This window comes from Crassostrea angulata, chromosome 5, assembly GCF_025612915.1.
Source record: "Crassostrea angulata isolate pt1a10 chromosome 5, ASM2561291v2, whole genome shotgun sequence".
Taxonomy (NCBI): domain Eukaryota; kingdom Metazoa; phylum Mollusca; class Bivalvia; order Ostreida; family Ostreidae; genus Magallana; species Magallana angulata.
In genome coordinates, this window is record NC_069115.1 from 8,881,511 (window position 1) to 8,899,909 (window position 18,399).

Genomic DNA, 18,399 nt, shown 5'->3' on the forward strand with positions numbered 1-18,399 from the left:
AATGAAAGATTTTATATAAGATGGTAACTGACCAGAAGCGTACAAGTATCGTAATTTAAGCCCTAAGAAATGCTTGTTAGAATTCATGTTCAAAGTATGCAAAATACTTTATCACAAATTTACATTGATAACATAAGATATATAAAGTATTGATATTAGTCATATCGTGGTTTAAAAAAGCATGAGTTGTTCGTGCACCAACATTATTATTGTATTATACGTCTAGCTGCAATAATACACGTACACAAATGAAAAAAAGACAATAAACAAACCGTCAACCATCTCAAAAATCCATAAAACGAAATACAAATTCAAGCAGAGCAACACGGACCCCCTAAAAGAGAGACGTAGGATCAGGTGCCAAGGACGAGTGAGCATCCTCTGCTGACCCGTCACACCCGCTGTGTGCTCTTTGTTATAATCGCGAACCCCCCCCCCCCCCCCTGGAAAAGTCCGTAGACAATTAGTGGATTAGTTATGGTCTAACAATTAGTATGACAAACGTCAGTCAGCATGCGACCCAGTGGAAGATTGTATTTGCTGACAAGGTCGTTGAATAGACCATAGAACGTACGAAAAGATGACTTCAAACGAAACTGTTGCTAGTCCCGTTTTATCAACTTGTTTGTCAGTAGCTTGTCTTGCTTTAAGAACTATTCATACAAAGAACATGCCCTTGCGAATCTAATTAACTGAGATACAAAAACAGCATATGCAGGTGATGAAGGTGTATTGCTACATAAGTAAGGAAGGTTGACTATAGAAAAATTGAGGTCATCGCGTTTATCATAAAGTTTTGTTGTTAGGTTACCATCAATGTCCATTTCCAGATGAATATCTAAATATGATGTGGGAAAAAGGTATGAACTATTATATCTATAGTTTCTATACCATTTTTAGGACATGTAATTAGATATTGATAACATTATATTAGGAAAAATTATGCTAATAACTTTGCAATTTTTAAAGAAACACCCCCTCCTAAGAATAATGTAACCAGATTAACGAATAGTACATTGTATACGATGTTAATTGACATTGATAATGGATACAGTGTGAATGTATAAAGTTGTTTACTAATCTGAGTTCTATATAAATAATTAATCCAAAACAATCAAATGAGTTCTGAAAATGGTGCGATACGAATCCGTGTCAGCCCTGCTCTGCTCTGCCACGGGGTTTGATACGGGAAACATGCTGTATCGTATATTAATGTATGCAAAATGATGTACATGTATTTACATGTATAACTAAGTATGTAATAAACAGTTATACAAACGATAAATTATCCAACATATGCACAGACGACTGTTTCAAACCATATGTTTTACTTGTGGAAAATATATATGTAAAACTTGACTGCAGGCGACCGGCACTTGTTTTGTTCCTAATTAAGGTACGAACTTTGTTAATCACTTTTTTCACTATCACCGACTTGCATTGTATCTATAAAGTCAACTTTGATGTTCTCGTCATCATATCCTAAAAATCAGAGTAAGTAAAATCAAATTACTTAGAATTTACAATAAATTAAAACACGATTGATACTTATTGTTAAAAAAGGAAATGTGTATCAATACATTTTAATGAAATATCTGTTTAAATATCACATTTTTTTTTACCTTACCGACATGTACACGCATTGATTATACAAGTTTAACGATGTACATTCATAAGATGAATCCATCTTATGTATATATATTTTATATATTAGGTGAAAACAAATCCCTTTACCTTTTAACTTAGAAAATTCCATCAGTATCTCTTGATACGACTGTGGACTTGTATCGCCCTTCCAAACAAGTCGCAAGTAAATTTGCTCAAACTTGGCAGGCAACATGTCAGAAATCTATGAAAATTGAAAATATTTATTTATTTATATATATGTGTAAACTTATGTAGTGAGTATTTAAAGCATAAAAAAGATTATTGAATGTGGTTATTTCAAGAACAGAAAATAAATGAATAAATTTATAGCAATTTTGTTAAAAAGTTCAGGTTGATATTAGTTTGTCAGTAGTTGGTACTAGTATGTGATCAAATCTTCTAAAAAGTCCGACAAATCCCTTAGTGAAATCGTAAAAAAATTGTTTAATTTGATGAAAATGTCATTATTTATTGTTCAGTGATCGTTATGTAGATAACAAAAATCATGGTTCTTAAACACATGTGCTTAACCCCTTCTACGCAGTGACGCACTTTAACGCATATACCATTGCCCAACAATCACGCATTCTGACGCATATACAACGTACCTTTTCCCCGCAATCACGCACTTTTCGTTGTTGACTGTTACGGCTCTGATAACTCGTAATTTATTGTTTTATTTATCAAAATATATCGATGGTATTATAATAAAAGATAAATGTGATAAAGTTATGTCATTAAATTTCGTAATCTTTTGCAAATAATATTTTTTTTAATTCTTGAAATGTCATAGTTACCGGATTAGTTCGCAAACTTCGCGAGACAAAAGTTTTGATGGCGGCGATTGAAGTTGATTATTTTAACATTACTGATGGTAAAGGAGTATTCATACATCTCCCTTGAAACAACTGGTTTCTCAAATGACGTCTGCTTTAGTCACTTTAGGCCTTTCTTTCATTAAATTTGACAACCCCCTCAATTTACAACGTAAGGCAACTGAGAAAAAATCCTTGAGTTGCTTCTCGATAAAGATTGTTCAAGAATATATGAATACAGACAATATAAACAAATCTTCAATACAATGTTGAGATCTTTGATTACATTGTGATATTTTAATGTTATATTATATTGTGGTATTGATCCCGTTAAAGAAATTGTTAATCCATGTGATAATAATACTACAAAATGTCTGTGTGTTTACAAAGATAAATGCTCTATGCAGAGAAAACAGTTCCAGGGACTATAAAGAATTTTATAAATTTGTCTTGAATGCTATAGCCTTTATGTTATAATATTCTTTTGTCTTTTATTTGATTCCATTTTGACTGTATGCCAACATGGTGATGTCAATAAACCATTGAATGGAATAAATATTACCATGCTACTGAATTGAATAAATATTACCATGCTACTGAAATACAGTAGAGGAAATGTATAGTTTTAGAAGGTTTTACATTTTTATTTTCGATTCAAATTGGCTTCTAGTAAAGTAAAAATGAAGGGAAACGGATTGTTTTGTTTATTCTAAGACGGAACTAATAATACTAGCGGGTATAGTTAATACGCATTGCAGAATGAAAGCAGTATGTACTTTAAAGTACATGTTAATAATTGATGAAAACAAAAAGAACTGATAAATTAGTCTATAAAATCGAACTGCGAAGAATCAATATTCTTAACATTTTTTTTAATTTTTAAATCATTACTTTTCAATTTCCGGAAAGTATAATATCTGGAACATGTTCAACCTGTATATAATCATTATTGATGTTTTGGGTTATTTCAAAACATTAAATAAAGGATAACTTTCAGATGAGAAAGAAATTGACAAATATTAACAAGTTAAGAGTTACTTAGCAGCAGTAAACAACAATGTACAATTATAACGTTTTATTACTTCTGGATTATTGGAATTCAGTTAATCAGAGAGGTAAGAATTATTCAATAATATTATGAAAAACAATATTTTTGTAGCACTAAGAATGGTCTTGCTTTTCTTGTCGATTGTGGAAACTTTTAAGCGTGCACAATATTATTCCTAAAACGACGTTGCCGCAGTATGTACCTCTTGATTTGAAAAATGCCTGGGTCGTCCATCCGATTATTGTTCAGACCGGGAGTCACAGACCTGCACCTAAAATCGATCGACATTATTCACACCCCCCCCACCCTCCCCGGCGCTCTAAATAGTTAAGTCTACAATACTGTAATACTGTTTTACATATTCTTTTTTGCATGTTACGTTACCTGCTTATTAGTTTTATATTGATAAATTGAATCCGACTTTTTATATGGATTGCTCTCTTTGTAACAGATATTAATATAATTGTAAAAAATAGTCTACCTATTCATGAAATTCATATTTACTTTCTTAATATAATTATATGACTTTATATATTAATGTGACCTGATGAGAAGTAAAAATACATCTGTGTTTTAATCAGAAACTTCAATTTTTTGGTAACCTTACCTTAACCTTAATCTTACACTACCTCTATTTTGGTAATAATTTGGTTGTAATGTCTAGGAAGGACAAATAAACAATGGCCGATATGTCCTTAAAATTCGTTTTGAATACATTTATTGGTATTACTTTTCTTTAAAAAAAATTACAAGTTTGACAAAGATAATGTAAATGCTGACGGCATTTTGCTTTACAGTTTTTCAGTAACTGATCAGAACGTTTAGGACGTTTATTTTAATTAACGGCTTTAATGCTATACATTGAAATTATTATTGTAGTGCAGTACTATAGGTTGATATTTCAAAAAGTACTAATATAGATTGAATTTATTTGACAGCTTATAATTACCTCATTTATTGGTTGATTGAAGATTTATTATTTGAGATACTCAAAATGTGTACAGCTGTAAATATTTTTTTTTCACTCTTAGTAAAATGTTCGCATATAATAGAGTAAGGCCGCAAATGGCGGGTCACACCAGGCTCACCGGAAATATATAAAAACAAAATAATCAATTCATAATATATGAATTCTATGTATTGAACATTTTAACGCACAAGAAATGCTACAGTCTTTTTGTTGAACTGTCTTAAGCCATGGTGCGCATACAAAGCAAGAGGATCGTACATATTGGCCGTGGTTTAAGACAATGATAACAGATTTATATACGGGAACAATACTAGTATTTACAGAGATATTTTATCCATGCATTAATTTGACACAATTCTATTCGACAAGGACTTTATAATTATTTAATGTCTTAAAATAAATCATATGCCGTAGAGAATTCGCGTAAAAGGTTAGGAGAATATATATAAATCGTTTTTACTCAGTTTATGTGTTACATTTAATTATGAGAAAAAAAATTCTCTTTTGGAAGTTTTACCATTCTTAATCAGATACTTGCACTTTGATTCGTTTCTAGTGTAAAATGTATTTTAATTTTTACAACTTTCTTCCTGTTTAAGAAGAAAAACAAGTTTTTAAAGCACAGCATGAGTTTGTTCGTGCATGTCATCGACAGCCAAAGACACACTTAATTGTTGACGAATTTATTTATATGTATTCCTTTTTTATTATCATCTGTTGATAAAATATAAAGCTATAATATAATATGCACATTTACTATGAGATGTTAAATGCACATAGTAATATGGTTTATAAATACAACAGTTACTAAAATAATCACTTTAATTTTATTAGTTACGAACGGTCTGAAACGCTACGAGGAATATAGATGAGGGAATGAAAGAATTATTTTTTTAGAAACATTTAAACTGTACTGAGTTTTTACAAAACACATTACTCAATTTTCCCAAGTAAATTTAACTGGAATGACTTGTGCCGTATAAAAGAAAAACAAATGAACAACCTATTTAACAAATACAAATGTTATCAAATAAACACATTATTAACTCAAATTTAAGTTCTACATGATCTCAAAAATTACGAGCTAAAAAGACCACCTATATTTCGATGGAATTTGTTAAATGAGCACGCCACACTTTACTTAAAAAATTGCGTTTTTTTCTACACGTTATCGCGAGTGGGAAAAGGATAACGTCATTCAAGAAAGGTTGATGTAAAGTTGCTTTAACGTCAAAATGATCGAAAGGGGCAAAGAGTAAAAAAAAATATTAATCTTTGGTAAATGAAGATTGAATTCATTTAGTCAACAGTGAAATGTAAATGGAGGCGTTTAAGTATAACTAATTTAAGAAGACATTGTACTAAATAAATGTTGCAATATAAAATATATCATTTATTGTCAATAATAAAAAGTACTTTCTATAAAAAAAAAATCTAAAGACGGTTACGTGGTTCGATACTTATAGTGATATATCATTTATAGTTAGAACTTTGAACACAAATAATTTTTTTATATCAACAGTGGATATTGTATCATTAGGGTCACTACTATGCTACAATTTAATGGCTTTTAGCTAACAATAATTTGTGAACGTTGAGGATTTATTTTGAAATTGTTTAGTGTGGATTTAAAAAGTATATTGACGACATTTACCTCGTCATTAGTCATAACTGCACGTTGAACACGCTTGCATGTCTTAGATTTTTTTCCTTTGTCCCCATTGCAATGTTCTGACTATTGATAAAAAAAATATATATTTTAAATTCATTTAAGGTATCAATTTAAAAAAAATGTTTTGTTGTTGTTCTTTATCTGTATTGTTGAAACAAATATTTACCTCCTTTTCTTTCTCAGATACCTCTTTAATGTTTCGATGCAGTTTTACATTATTCATTGGGTTTGTCTTTCCGCTTCCATAATGAAACACTACTTCCTGTTCATATCAACAAAAACATAACTGTGTCAGGATGCTAGTATTAATTCTTATACATAGTTTTTTTGCTCAGTTTGGTTTAAACTACCTCCTTCTCCTTGCATCGATAAGAGGTCATCTTCACACGACCTATTCATGTGCGTCTGACCAATCAGGGTAAAGCTTTCACTGTCTTAAGTAATATATTGGGACTCTTCAAAAGTAGATAAAAAAATTAATTTATGCTTGTTTTCTGGGTAACCCCAAGTGCCTCTCAAAAAAGAGTCAAAAACATTGATGAGGTACATTGGGGGTATTTAAGATTTTATGCAAATGTAGAGGTAGTGCAAAGATGACCTCTCATCGATACCTGTTAGACTATGACGAGTGTTAGGAGAAGGGGTTGGTTTTCATTAGATTGTTTCTAGCTACATTTAATAAAATGAAAAACAATTCGTATAGAAAAAATATTGTGCATAATTATCTATGAAGAATAGAAGGCTGTGTCATGAAGCCATCGAAGCGGATACAGAACTGATTTTTATTTTGAGCTTTTTCTGTATTTTATTACTTGCAAATTATAACACTGCTTAAAACGTACTTGTTTTCACTCAAAAATGTATTCAAAGATATATATATATATATATATATATATATATATATATATATATATATATATATATATATATATATATATATATATATATATATATATTTTAACTTACCTGTATCTCAAACAAATCCTTATCTGTGGTTAATTTTTCTTCCATCCACTTTTTAAGACAGTTTTTCTTTTAATTAAGAGACATATTATTTATTACTATTATATAATATTGCACCGCGAGCGGTCATACTACTGGGATTTAATACCCAAAATTAATCAGAACAGCATTTATAACAACAAAAGCAATACCAAGTTTAACCACATTATACCCTTAATTGCAATAAGAACACTGTACCGGCAGCGATTTGGACTCGTCCCTCCATTTTACTCGCTTTTCGCCGATAACTTTGTAGAAGTCTCGACGATAGATTCTGTCCACAATCTCTTGGGCTTTTTTGATTTTGTCATTGCCATCCGGGTTAAGGGTTCTTATCTGATTTAGGATGTCATCAGTTACCCATAGATATGCTCTCATATCTTTCACCGTCTCAGACAAACACCACTGGCTATATTATAAAAAAAGCCCAACTCTGATAATCGGGGGGAAATACGATTACGTTTACCCATGGCTTATCCTAATTAAAAATCAACACTAGATTGAAAGCGAATATATTTTGTTTGTGTTAACACAACATGTTCAAGACATTGAGACAAACTTTAAGCTATTGACATTTTGACGTACAAAGTAAACATCTTAGTTAAAAACCAATTTGTGAAGAAATCTACATATATATAAAAAAACCGCCCGTACCTACTTACGTTAATAATGACATAATTTCATCGGTTTATGGTAAGACTGGTGTTTGTTCAATTAATCATGTGTTTCCATAATATTGACATGTAGCTAAAAAATCATTTCAACTGTTTTTTATTAAGCTTTAGGGAAAAAAATTATCAAATTCAGGAACGTCAATGCGAATTGATCAAAATACTTACTCCGTTTGATTAGGTGGAAACATCAGGCTTTCGTCTGCGTTTAAAAACGCATCTGCTATCCTTTAAATTAAAAAGAAAATGTTTTTATTTCGCTACAAGACGTTTTGCCTAATGAATGTGACATTTTAGCCCAGGGCTGCATTTTACAACGATATTAAGATTTAAGACCAAATAATGAATGCTTATCATCAAAAACTAATAAATGTTTGAATTTATTGGCTATTAAATACAATTACAAAAATTAAAATCAGAGTAAATCTAATGGTTTTATATAAATTTGTATGTCAAAGAGCATTCCATGATGCTGAAAATGTTAACAACTTTGTCGTAGGTTCCTTTGTAAAACGCACTCCTGATCTGTTATCTTCTATTCAGACATCATCTAAATTTAAAGTTAAAGTTAAATTTAAATCTTTGCAAAAAACTTACATCATTTCTACAGCTTTGGTCACAGAATGTTGGTAAGCTCGACGGTGCAAAGTAAACCGGGTGTAAAACATGTCAAACAGATTAAAATACTCCTACAAAAACAAACAGGTTATACTTTAGCAGACGCATATCCAGAAAGTCTAGAGACTGCGGTCCTGGTGTTAATACATATGGATAATATAATGTAAAACGGAATACTACTTATTAATAGGCTTCGGCACACAGGTACATGTGCTATAAGATTTTGTGCATGAACTTTTATAAGTGGATTTTATGTGTGTACATATGTAAATGATGCATTAACCTATGTAATTGATGCAAGTATCTTCTGGATTTGAAGAAAGTGCGCAATGTTTGGTAATATTATCGTGACCTAAAAACACGACAAAATAAGTTATACTTCCACACAGATAAGAAGGTTCTACTGCATTCCTTTACTGATTTATTTACTAAATAGTACGTATTTATGGAGACTAGGTGGTCAACATATGAACTATCAAATCTGCCTTAAAATTTAAATATAATAACTTTGGCAATGAAATGTTTTTCAGATAAGAAAAATACCATGATTTTAGGATATGAATTGGAATATTTTTCTTAGGCATTATAATGAGCTTTTTAAGTACTGATTATTAAAATAGTCTTTATGTAGCCACAACTCCCACCATACAATCATCTTTACAGCCTCCTTTTTTATCAAACAAGGCCATATTATGAAATCTATACCGTTTACAAGTAAAGTATTTGTAAGATTAAACAGGTCGGGTACACTACCTTATATGGATAGCATTATTTAACACGTGACAGTATTTACTTCAAACAGATTCTCCAATCCAGTGAATGGGTTGCAAGGCATGACGGTCTACAACGTGTTTACGGTTCAACAAACGCACATGGTTTTTGTCTGTTTTATTCACAATGTTTTATTGCTTGCCGGAATGTTTGTACTTCTTGATTTTTACTTCAGAAGGTAAAAAAGGAAAGATTACGTACCATTAACTTTGTTCCATGCTCACAATGAAAAATACTGTTGTTTTAGTTGATCAATTGTTGCTTCAAAAAATGATCAGTATCAAACGACTGAAAAACATACGCATACAAGTACAATCAGATTTTGATAAGAGAAAAATGCACAATTGTGTATTGATGACTTTATCATTGTGCACTAGAAATAAATACAGGTAACTGTACATTTTTAACATACGTGAATAGCCACGGTAGTAGAAATGCACTAATATACAAACGCAGAAGCGCAAGCTACGCAGCATATAGTATTTTGTCTGTTAAGCATTCTGATGAATGTCCCTGAAGAAAATATCAACGCGCATTCTACTGATGTTGTCCCAAATATGGGGAATCACGTGAAAAACGGTACTCACTGCTTCTAATTCAATAGGACGTACCTCTCTTTTAAACATTGACAATGAGGTATTTAAATAGGTTGATATAAGTCCTCATATGCAATATTATTTAAATGTGAGCATAGATATTGAAGTTCAGACATAATTGTCCATATTACCTTGAAGTTCATAAATTCTGAAAAATCGTTCAAAATGAGTTTCCAAACGACAATTCAAAATGGTATATATTTTCAATACGCTATGTATACACTGAAATTTGTAGTAGCCCACAATGCCTTGCAACTCATTCACCTGATTGGTTTGTCGATAAAAGTAAACAGATGGCTAATTTAGTATGCAAATTTATGTCGACGTCACAAAATATAGTGGTCTCGACCTGTTAAAACTATTACAAGACGTGCCGATTTTGGAAAGCTGATGTGGTATTTCCCGTTATGTTTCACTAATCTGGCAACTTTGATGCTTCTCTCGCATTGGAAATTGTGATGGAGTCCCAGCATGTGACAGTCTCTTGAAAAATAATCCCATTTGTCCACGTCAATCTTGTTTAAATCGTTGGCAATTATCTGTAGAAATTCACATGATATTTTGTAAAAAAAAAAATAATCTACTTATTTTTCAAAGATATTGATTTCGTGAAATATCTTTTTTAAAGAAAAAAAAACTTCCCTGAATTGTTAGAATAAATCCTTTTAACAGTTTAAAATGCAGTAGGCCATTATTTTTTTTAATGTAGCAAACGAATGAGTACTTATACCTCGTAAAGGAAAGGTTTGGTTTCACGCTTTTCTGTGCAAGTTTCGTCCGTTTGCTGTTTGAAATGAATGACCACCGACATGTGTGAATAGTTACAGATAATGTATAAATATTGAGATTTAACTCTTTTGTTATTGGCAGTGTAAAATAAATCAATAAGTCAAATTTATTCAAAACAATAAATGTATCAAACGTAAGAAAAAGTACCTTAACTAGATCTTTGATGAATTTAATTTCCTCATCGTTAACATAATCTTGCTGAATGATTTCAAAAATTCCTTGGATCATTTTAATTGATGCGTCCTCGTGCTAATGATGTAAGAGTTTAATGTAGACACAACGGAACATTAGGCATTAATGGCACAAAATACATATTTGTATACTCTCTTTTTTTTCTTTGCTAGAAATTACATTGCATTTGAAATTGGAGTTTGATTACATTACATTTAAATTAAGCATTATAAAAGCTACACACGTGCTTTTACTTACTTCCCATGTTTCACCAGGTTTTGCCTTCTTAAAGAATTGTAGATCAAACAAGTGGGAAAATGGACCATGGCCTACACATTAACGAAAACAACACATTTTTGACTTAGTATCTAGAATCACAGGTAAACTCGGTATTATAAAATGATATACCTACCTAAGTCATGGCAAAGCCCTGCTACTTCCAAACAAAGAATTTCTTCATCTGTTATTTCAAGCTCATTTAACTGTTCTGCAGCTATTTTCTTTTGTAGTTCTTGGCCTAATCTTCTCGCCAAATATGATGTTCTGTAGATTTAATAAAAATCGAATAATATATTTAATGAACTGCTTCTGAGAAGCATATCTTTATAGTGTCAAAATATACGACACATTTTTTAATTACGTTTACCCGATAGAGTGTTCAAATCTAGTATGGCAAGCGCCTGGGTAGACAAAGGAGCATCCACCAAGCTGTTTAATGGATCGAAGTCGTTGAAACTGTGGAGTGTCGATGATCCTGATGCACAACGGATGCAGTTCTATAGGTCCCCAAATTGGGTCATTGATAATCTGTTACGTATAGACAAGGGTTTGATGCAATATGAAAGGGAACAAATAACAATACTGTTAAACTCCATGTAATCAATTGATAGCAAATCAGTTGTATATCAGCTTAAGACACGACGAATGTTTTGCAAATAATGACATTTGAAAAAAACAAATCAGCTTAAGGCGTATCCCCTTTATTGATATATATAGTGTCAGTTCCAACAACGCTTTATTGGCATGCATTTACAACGCACTTACCTAAAGGCTATAAATAATAGAAATTAAACATGGGTACCTTGGATATTATCAATGCAAGTTGTCAGGAAGTCTATCTTATGTTCAAAAAGAAGAAATAACCGCTTCTGCTACCTATTTGAATATTAATCATGCTTATGTTGCAACACTTTCCCTTGATAATTTGACTAACGTGTTTAGATTTGTTTCAAATTCAAAGAATTAGTTGCAAATCAACTTAGCCATCAAAATGAAATGAACCAAAATAAAATGTTTAGGTAAATGGAAAAGCTTCGCTGTTAATAATAAATGATGTAAAAGGTAACATTATGCTTTTAACCCATATCATTAGTGAAGGCAGCTTCAGGAAAGAAAATTAAGACTTCTTCATTAGATTTATAGAAAGGAGTGTGATCCAAGCTTTATAAAATTTGTGAACACAGATTTATTATTGACAATAAAACAAGAGGCAAACTTCTACACAGAGGTACTTGGACTGCGTAAATATAACACTCGTACGCTTCGTTTCATATACATACACCACAACACAAGGTCATTGCGATAACCATTGAACTTTGATATGTATAACGCATACTCTCCGTTCAAGAAAGAGCCGTTATCTTGATTCATGGGCAGTTGACGTTCAAAACAACTTTGAAGGAAGTTAACTATGGTGGGTAATAGGGTTAAAAAATCTATACAATTATGCAGACCTGTAAATATTTGAATATACTTGAATGTTCACTCTGCTTAGTTGAATATTAATTTATAAATACCTAACATTTGGCAAGAAATCGTTGCGCATAGTTTTTCTTATCCGTAGCTAACACACTAGCTTACATTATTTGACAAAAATGATTGTTAACAGATCTCTTCTCTTGTCGACATATGACAGGTAAAATGACGCTGCACTAGCGTAGAAACTTGTTACTTTACCATAAATAATACTCTAAAGCATGTCCAAGAGCTTTATATTTTACAACCGATTTTTGATTTACAAAATTTTTACAGCTTTCTGAACTATATTTTATGGGGCCTTCACATTTGCATCCGCAACAAAGCTCCTAAGTCTACACGGGTGTAATCAGAAATCTATTCGGGTGTTGCATAACCGTTTTGTAATTAAAAAAAAAAGAACAGAGAAGACAACAAAACACATCCATACACAATGAATAATTGACATTCTTTCTCAAAAGAAATTGTGTCATACTTAACAAACAATAATCATTAAAAGTAATATAATTGTTGTAACAATAAAAGCAATATTCATTGATAAAAAAAAAATGCCAATCGAAAAATGAAAAATATTTTCGGGAAAAAGACTAAAAAGGCAGGTAGCCTAGGAATATAAATTCTTCTTTTCACATTTCTGGAAATTGTTTTTTAGAATCATTTTACGTAAATTTTGTTTTCGTCTACGTATTACATACATATCGATATTCTTAATATTTTTTGTAATGTGTAATTGCTAATCAGGCAGAAAACTTTTTTTCTGTGCAATTGTGTGAAAAGTAATATAATGTGTAGCAATATATCTTAAATAGATAATAAACGAAAAAAATGTTTCTAAAAGCGTTGATGAGGTAAAGTAAAGCATTTACATGTAGTTCACATTAAAGATTTTATTCTTTACGTAAGCAAAGCTTCAATAGCAATCTTATGTTTCAATAAATACAGTGCATCTGTGATCACCATGTAGGAACGGACTGAGGTTTAGTGTATTTTTTACACAAAGTTCTTAAGCTAGATTGTCAACAAATTAATCATCAGATCTGCCTTAAACTTAAATTTATAAGTTTCCGATATCTTAATAGAGAACTTTTTTTCTTAGAAAATTTAAATAGTCTAAAATGGCCACCACCATTGATATTGAGCCATCTTAACATTTTGAATAAAGGTCGAAGAGAACCAATTGATAAATTATAAAGGCTTATCCAAGACTATTTTCTTTAATTTTTGATTAGAAAAATAAACCCAGAATATTGAGGGGAAAAGGCGTGGTAAATGTTGAATGAAATACACTACCAATTGTGCTTCATGTGAAATTCACGTAAAAAGAGTTCCACGTGAAATTCACGTGAATTTTTATTCAAAATTCACGTGAAATTCGTGTGAAGTGATTTTTACGTGAAATTTGTAATGTGAATTTCACGTGAAATAACTTAACGTAAAATTCACATGAAAACTTTTACGTGAAATTCTTGCGAGTGCTCTTTCACATGTTTAACATGAAATTAACGTGAATTTCACGTGAGACACAATTGCCTGTGTAATTTAATGGAACTGTCTAAGATTAAAAAAAAATATATTTAATTCTACTCCAATCACACTTCTCTACATGTAAGCCAATAATATGCCATACTTTTAATTAATTTTCTTAATCTATATCTACATTTTCAATACAATGTCTTCTAATTACTGGTTAAACTATACCTTCGTTTCCATCCTGTTACACAACCTCTTCTTAGATAATCTGAAAAAATTAAGGGATTGATACTGAACAACAGAGAAAATACGGTTTATTCAACGTTTTCAATTAGATAAGTTTCGCATACATTTGAGTGGTCAACTTTACAAGAGCTGTTGAAGTGAAGATCGAGATTTATTGTGACAAAAAAGTTGCTAAATCTGACGATGCAAATATATTCGAAGTTCTTTCTAAGCTCTCTCTAAGACGCTTGAAATTAAAATTAAGCCTTTAACTAAAATGGGTGTGCGAAGAAAGCTCTCAAACCACTTAGTAAAATTGATTTTATTGAAAACGCCTATATATTAATATCATTAATTATTCAGCTTGTGGCAAATGGAATATGTTCTGTACACGTCACTACCAGCTTGGAACTTGATAGCGGATTATGGTATATCAGAAAATATTGGATTACATTTTATAATGTAAATAGTGTTATCAACATTTAATATTTATTCAAGTCTTTCATTCAAAGTAATCTTTTATACTATTTTTTTAAATTATTATTATCAATTTGATTATATCACTTTAATTATAAAGATATTTACCTGAAAACGCTGTGTGAAAAAAACCCCAGTATCGCACAGTAGACGGACGAAATTTTTTTCAGTGTAAGGGCTTACAGTCACAAATCCAAAATTGGTTCTTATCATTCTTTACGATATACCTTGATTTCGTGAACAAATGTATTGCTATAAAGAAATGCACCTTGACACAAAGAGAATGGTAGATGTTGTTATCTCGGTGTTATATATATATATCGACATATTTGCTTAATGCCTAATCGATGCAAGGCACACCGACTCAGCTATGTTAAGGGCGTCCATACAAAAATAGCGATATTTATCACATAAAATGTTAGCCTTTGAACAATCTTGGTATTCTACTCCAAACATTTGTTAAACAAAGTGATATTTTATCGATTATACAAATTAAATAATTTGTTATCGGATGGACAATTTTTGAGTCTCTTGGGAATACCCTGTCACGTGATACTGCTAAAAATAGATGAACCAGGAATAATACTAAAAAATGCAAAGTGCAAGGGCTTAACATAAACAAATATAGTTATTTCTGTTTCTAACTTGTAAAATGAACCTTCAAAATTTTGAAAAGTGCTGGGAGCTTAAAATATTCAAGTAAGAACAATAATTAAATTCAATGTAAACAGTGTATGAACAGCAATTTACTGGGATTTCCCGCAATTAACGCTTATTTATATGAAATGCGTAGCGACTTCATACAGCTCCCAGCACTTTTTGATATAATAGGGATACAATGATAAGACATGGAAATTTTCAATATACTTGATCAAGTGTATGCCCTTGCACTACTGCATTTTATCTGACCCACTTCACTTTCAGCGTCATTTGCGTGAAATTCAAACGCAACACTGACTAAGATTATGATTTTAATTTTCAAAATAATTTAACGCTGTGAATTTCACTAAAATCATGTTAAAATGTTGTTTCTGTTCACACCAATCATCATTATAAAATTGTTGAAATTGGAAAAACATAACTTCATCAGTTGCCTTTATGGGGGGGGGGGGGGGGGGTTGAGTTGAGTTGAGTGTTGAGTTTGTAATTTACACATTTATGTTTCATAATAATTTATGTTACTATGCTGGTGAATAAGTTCTTTTAATGTATACTCAGGTTTACTTGTAATCATAATTGATATTTTAGTACTAATTAAAGAAAGCAAGAAGAAACAATTTATCAATATTATCAAGAATTTATTTTGATAATCAACTTTACAAATACTATAGAGATTGCTTTTCTGATTTTTAGTATTTTTCAGTCATAATGTGTAATTTATGTAAATTGACAATTCTTCTTGCACACTACATGTTCTTCTCTTCTGTCTTTTTGATATTAGGAGGTAGTCCAGTTGATAAGAAAACCAATACCTGAAATGATGAATATATATCAATTTCAAATTTCATTTCAATAGATATCAATGCAAATTATTATAATAGGTTACATTAGTATGATTATCAATATGATATTAAAAAACAACAAACTATGCATAAAGTTGAAGTTAGTGAGTAAAAGAAATATTTATATACATTTGTAGTACCTACTTTTTATCAACATCCCAAGAAATGTTTTCAGTGTACCATCTACTGCCTAAGTAACCCTGAAAATGAATAATATGTCATAATTAGCATTAAGCTATTGTGTTAAAGATAACACAAGAAATCATATTGACGCAAGCGTCAAATGGGCCGCAAAATATATAATTGTTGTATGAATCATTGGTTCTTTACAGAAAAACACACCACATAGAGGAAAATAAGAATTGGTTGTACTAATTTTTATGGTAAATTTTAATATACTTTCAGCAACTTGTTTTGAAGTTTAACATTTTACTATTATCACAAAGAATCGATTTCGTTACTGTAAGCATTTCTAACGGAAATTGTATGACCATTGCCATAGTATGAAGTAGTGGAGAACACAATGATTTGTATATTACTCTAATACAAAGTTCAACTCATCATTTAAAATTTCTCTTGGAGATTATGTATTTCAAACCATTTTGGGTTTTTTTTGTTGTTGCATTGTATTGAATGAAAACTTAATGCATTAGCTAAATATATGTTTTCAAGGGACCTTATAATAAAATAAAAATGGATTAGTTCAAATTTTCCAGTGAATTCAAATTTTCATTTCTGTCATATTCTTGCGTAAATAATTAATATAATGTCATTTCATGATATTGTCTACCACATTTTACATGGAAATATAATAAATACAAAAGTCATTTTATTTGACACGACACATAGAAATTAAAATATATCATTTATATAAAATTCAATGACATTCAGGTCTTTAGTATTACAGGTCTTTAGTATGTCCCGCATACCGTTTAGAAAAGAATGAAGAACTCCGAAATTTTCCGAATAGATTATAGTCTCGATAAAAACGCGTCAAATACGACAATCTACTAAGTATGACCTACTTTTCATTTACGAGTAAGACAAAAAATATGTGATATTTTCTAAAAGGCATAAAACATATTTCTACATACAAATTTACTTTTAATTCATAAAAATAAGCATAGTATTAATTCTACTAAAAATGAACTATCCCGCAGAAACGCAGTAACAATATTTAAATGTGTATCAAATAACGGACCGCCTTCCGGCGGCCCGTAATGAAAATGAAACATTACCCTATTATTGGGCATATTAATGTCGGTTTCAATTTCAGTGATATTACATAATCAAATGTTTATTTTTTAAAATGTGGGGAAATTCAGTTTGAACACACTTTGATTTTGTCTTAAATAAAATTAATTAGATCTTCATAAAAGAAGGCTGACCAGATCCTCACAGTAATCTTTGTAGTGCTAGCACAAACAGTGTTTGGCCATGGACTTTTTATTGCGTACTTTGAACATGGAGGAAATGCGATCTAATATTATCGCGATATGAGACCAGTAAAAAGCTACAATGAGCCTCAACGCTCTCTATCAACAAAACTAGCGAAACGCAGAACAATTACGTTGCCTGACTGAGTCACCAAACTGATGTTTGAACACAATATTACATGTGTGACGGTCAGACCGGTGCGAACACCGGCGCCAGATAGCTCAGTTGGTAGAGCACCTGACTAGAGATTCAGGGGGCCCGGGTTCGAAACCTGGTCAGGTCCGTCATTATTTCTCTCATCCCGTTACATTTGGTGCAGTGACCAACCCCTGGAACTGACAGGTGAACTCCTGCCAGGAGAAGAGCCTGGGGTGATCTTCGGGGACGAAGATCATTTAAGGGGGGAGGAATGTGACGGTCAGACCGCTGCGAATACCGGCGCCAGATAGCTCAGTTGGTAGAGCACCTGACTAGAGATTTAGGGGGCCCGGGTTCGAAACCCGGTCTGGTCCGTCATTATTTCTCTCATCCCATTACACATGAAAAACAAATGTAAACAAGTAAACAAAATCGAAGCCGAGGAATTTCACTTCGTTTCCGTTCCATCCAACAATATTAGGTAATATAAAACAATATCTAGCCGAAGTACAGATAAATCCTACCTTGTTCAGTTGAATCCTATGCCGATTTCTGTCCACGCTGGTTGTAAACGAGTTAAATTCCGAGATATATCACTGAAGTCCACATGTTTATTCTGATCACA

General features: G+C 31.4%; 1 protein-coding gene across 2 annotated transcripts; it reads right to left on the minus strand.

The window, feature by feature from the left end:
- Positions 1-1,168: 1,168 nt before the first annotated feature.
- Positions 1,169-15,700, minus strand: LOC128184418 (deoxynucleoside triphosphate triphosphohydrolase SAMHD1-like). Of its 2 annotated transcripts, none has more exons than XM_052853870.1 (16): positions 14,806-15,700; positions 14,224-14,263; positions 11,417-11,577; positions 11,183-11,313; positions 11,029-11,099; positions 10,747-10,848; positions 10,541-10,594; positions 10,185-10,349; positions 8,423-8,514; positions 7,994-8,053; positions 7,353-7,563; positions 7,115-7,184; positions 6,319-6,410; positions 6,135-6,215; positions 1,735-1,849; positions 1,169-1,482 (listed from the first exon to the last, which is right to left on the minus strand). In XM_052853870.1, the coding sequence occupies exons 2-16, from the start codon at positions 14,233-14,235 to the stop codon at positions 1,409-1,411; spliced, it is 1,491 nt and encodes a 496-aa protein (XP_052709830.1). In that variant the 5' UTR covers positions 14,236-14,263; positions 14,806-15,700; the 3' UTR covers positions 1,169-1,408. The 2 variants fall into 2 exon arrangements, with proteins under 2 accessions (XP_052709830.1, XP_052709828.1); XM_052853868.1 differs by having other exon boundaries at positions 6,319-6,414; positions 7,119-7,184; positions 14,806-15,696.
- Positions 15,701-18,399: the final 2,699 nt, after the last annotated feature.

Coding starts and splice junctions, on each gene's coding strand:
- LOC128184418 (XM_052853870.1), bottom strand. Junction 11,314..11,416: donor AGATTTGAACACTCTATCGG/GTAAACGTAATT, acceptor TTAAATCTACAG/AACATCATATTTGGCGAGAA. Junction 6,411..7,114: donor TTTGTTTGAGATACAGGTAA/GTTAAAATATAT, acceptor ATGAACAGGAAG/TAGTGTTTCATTATGGAAGC.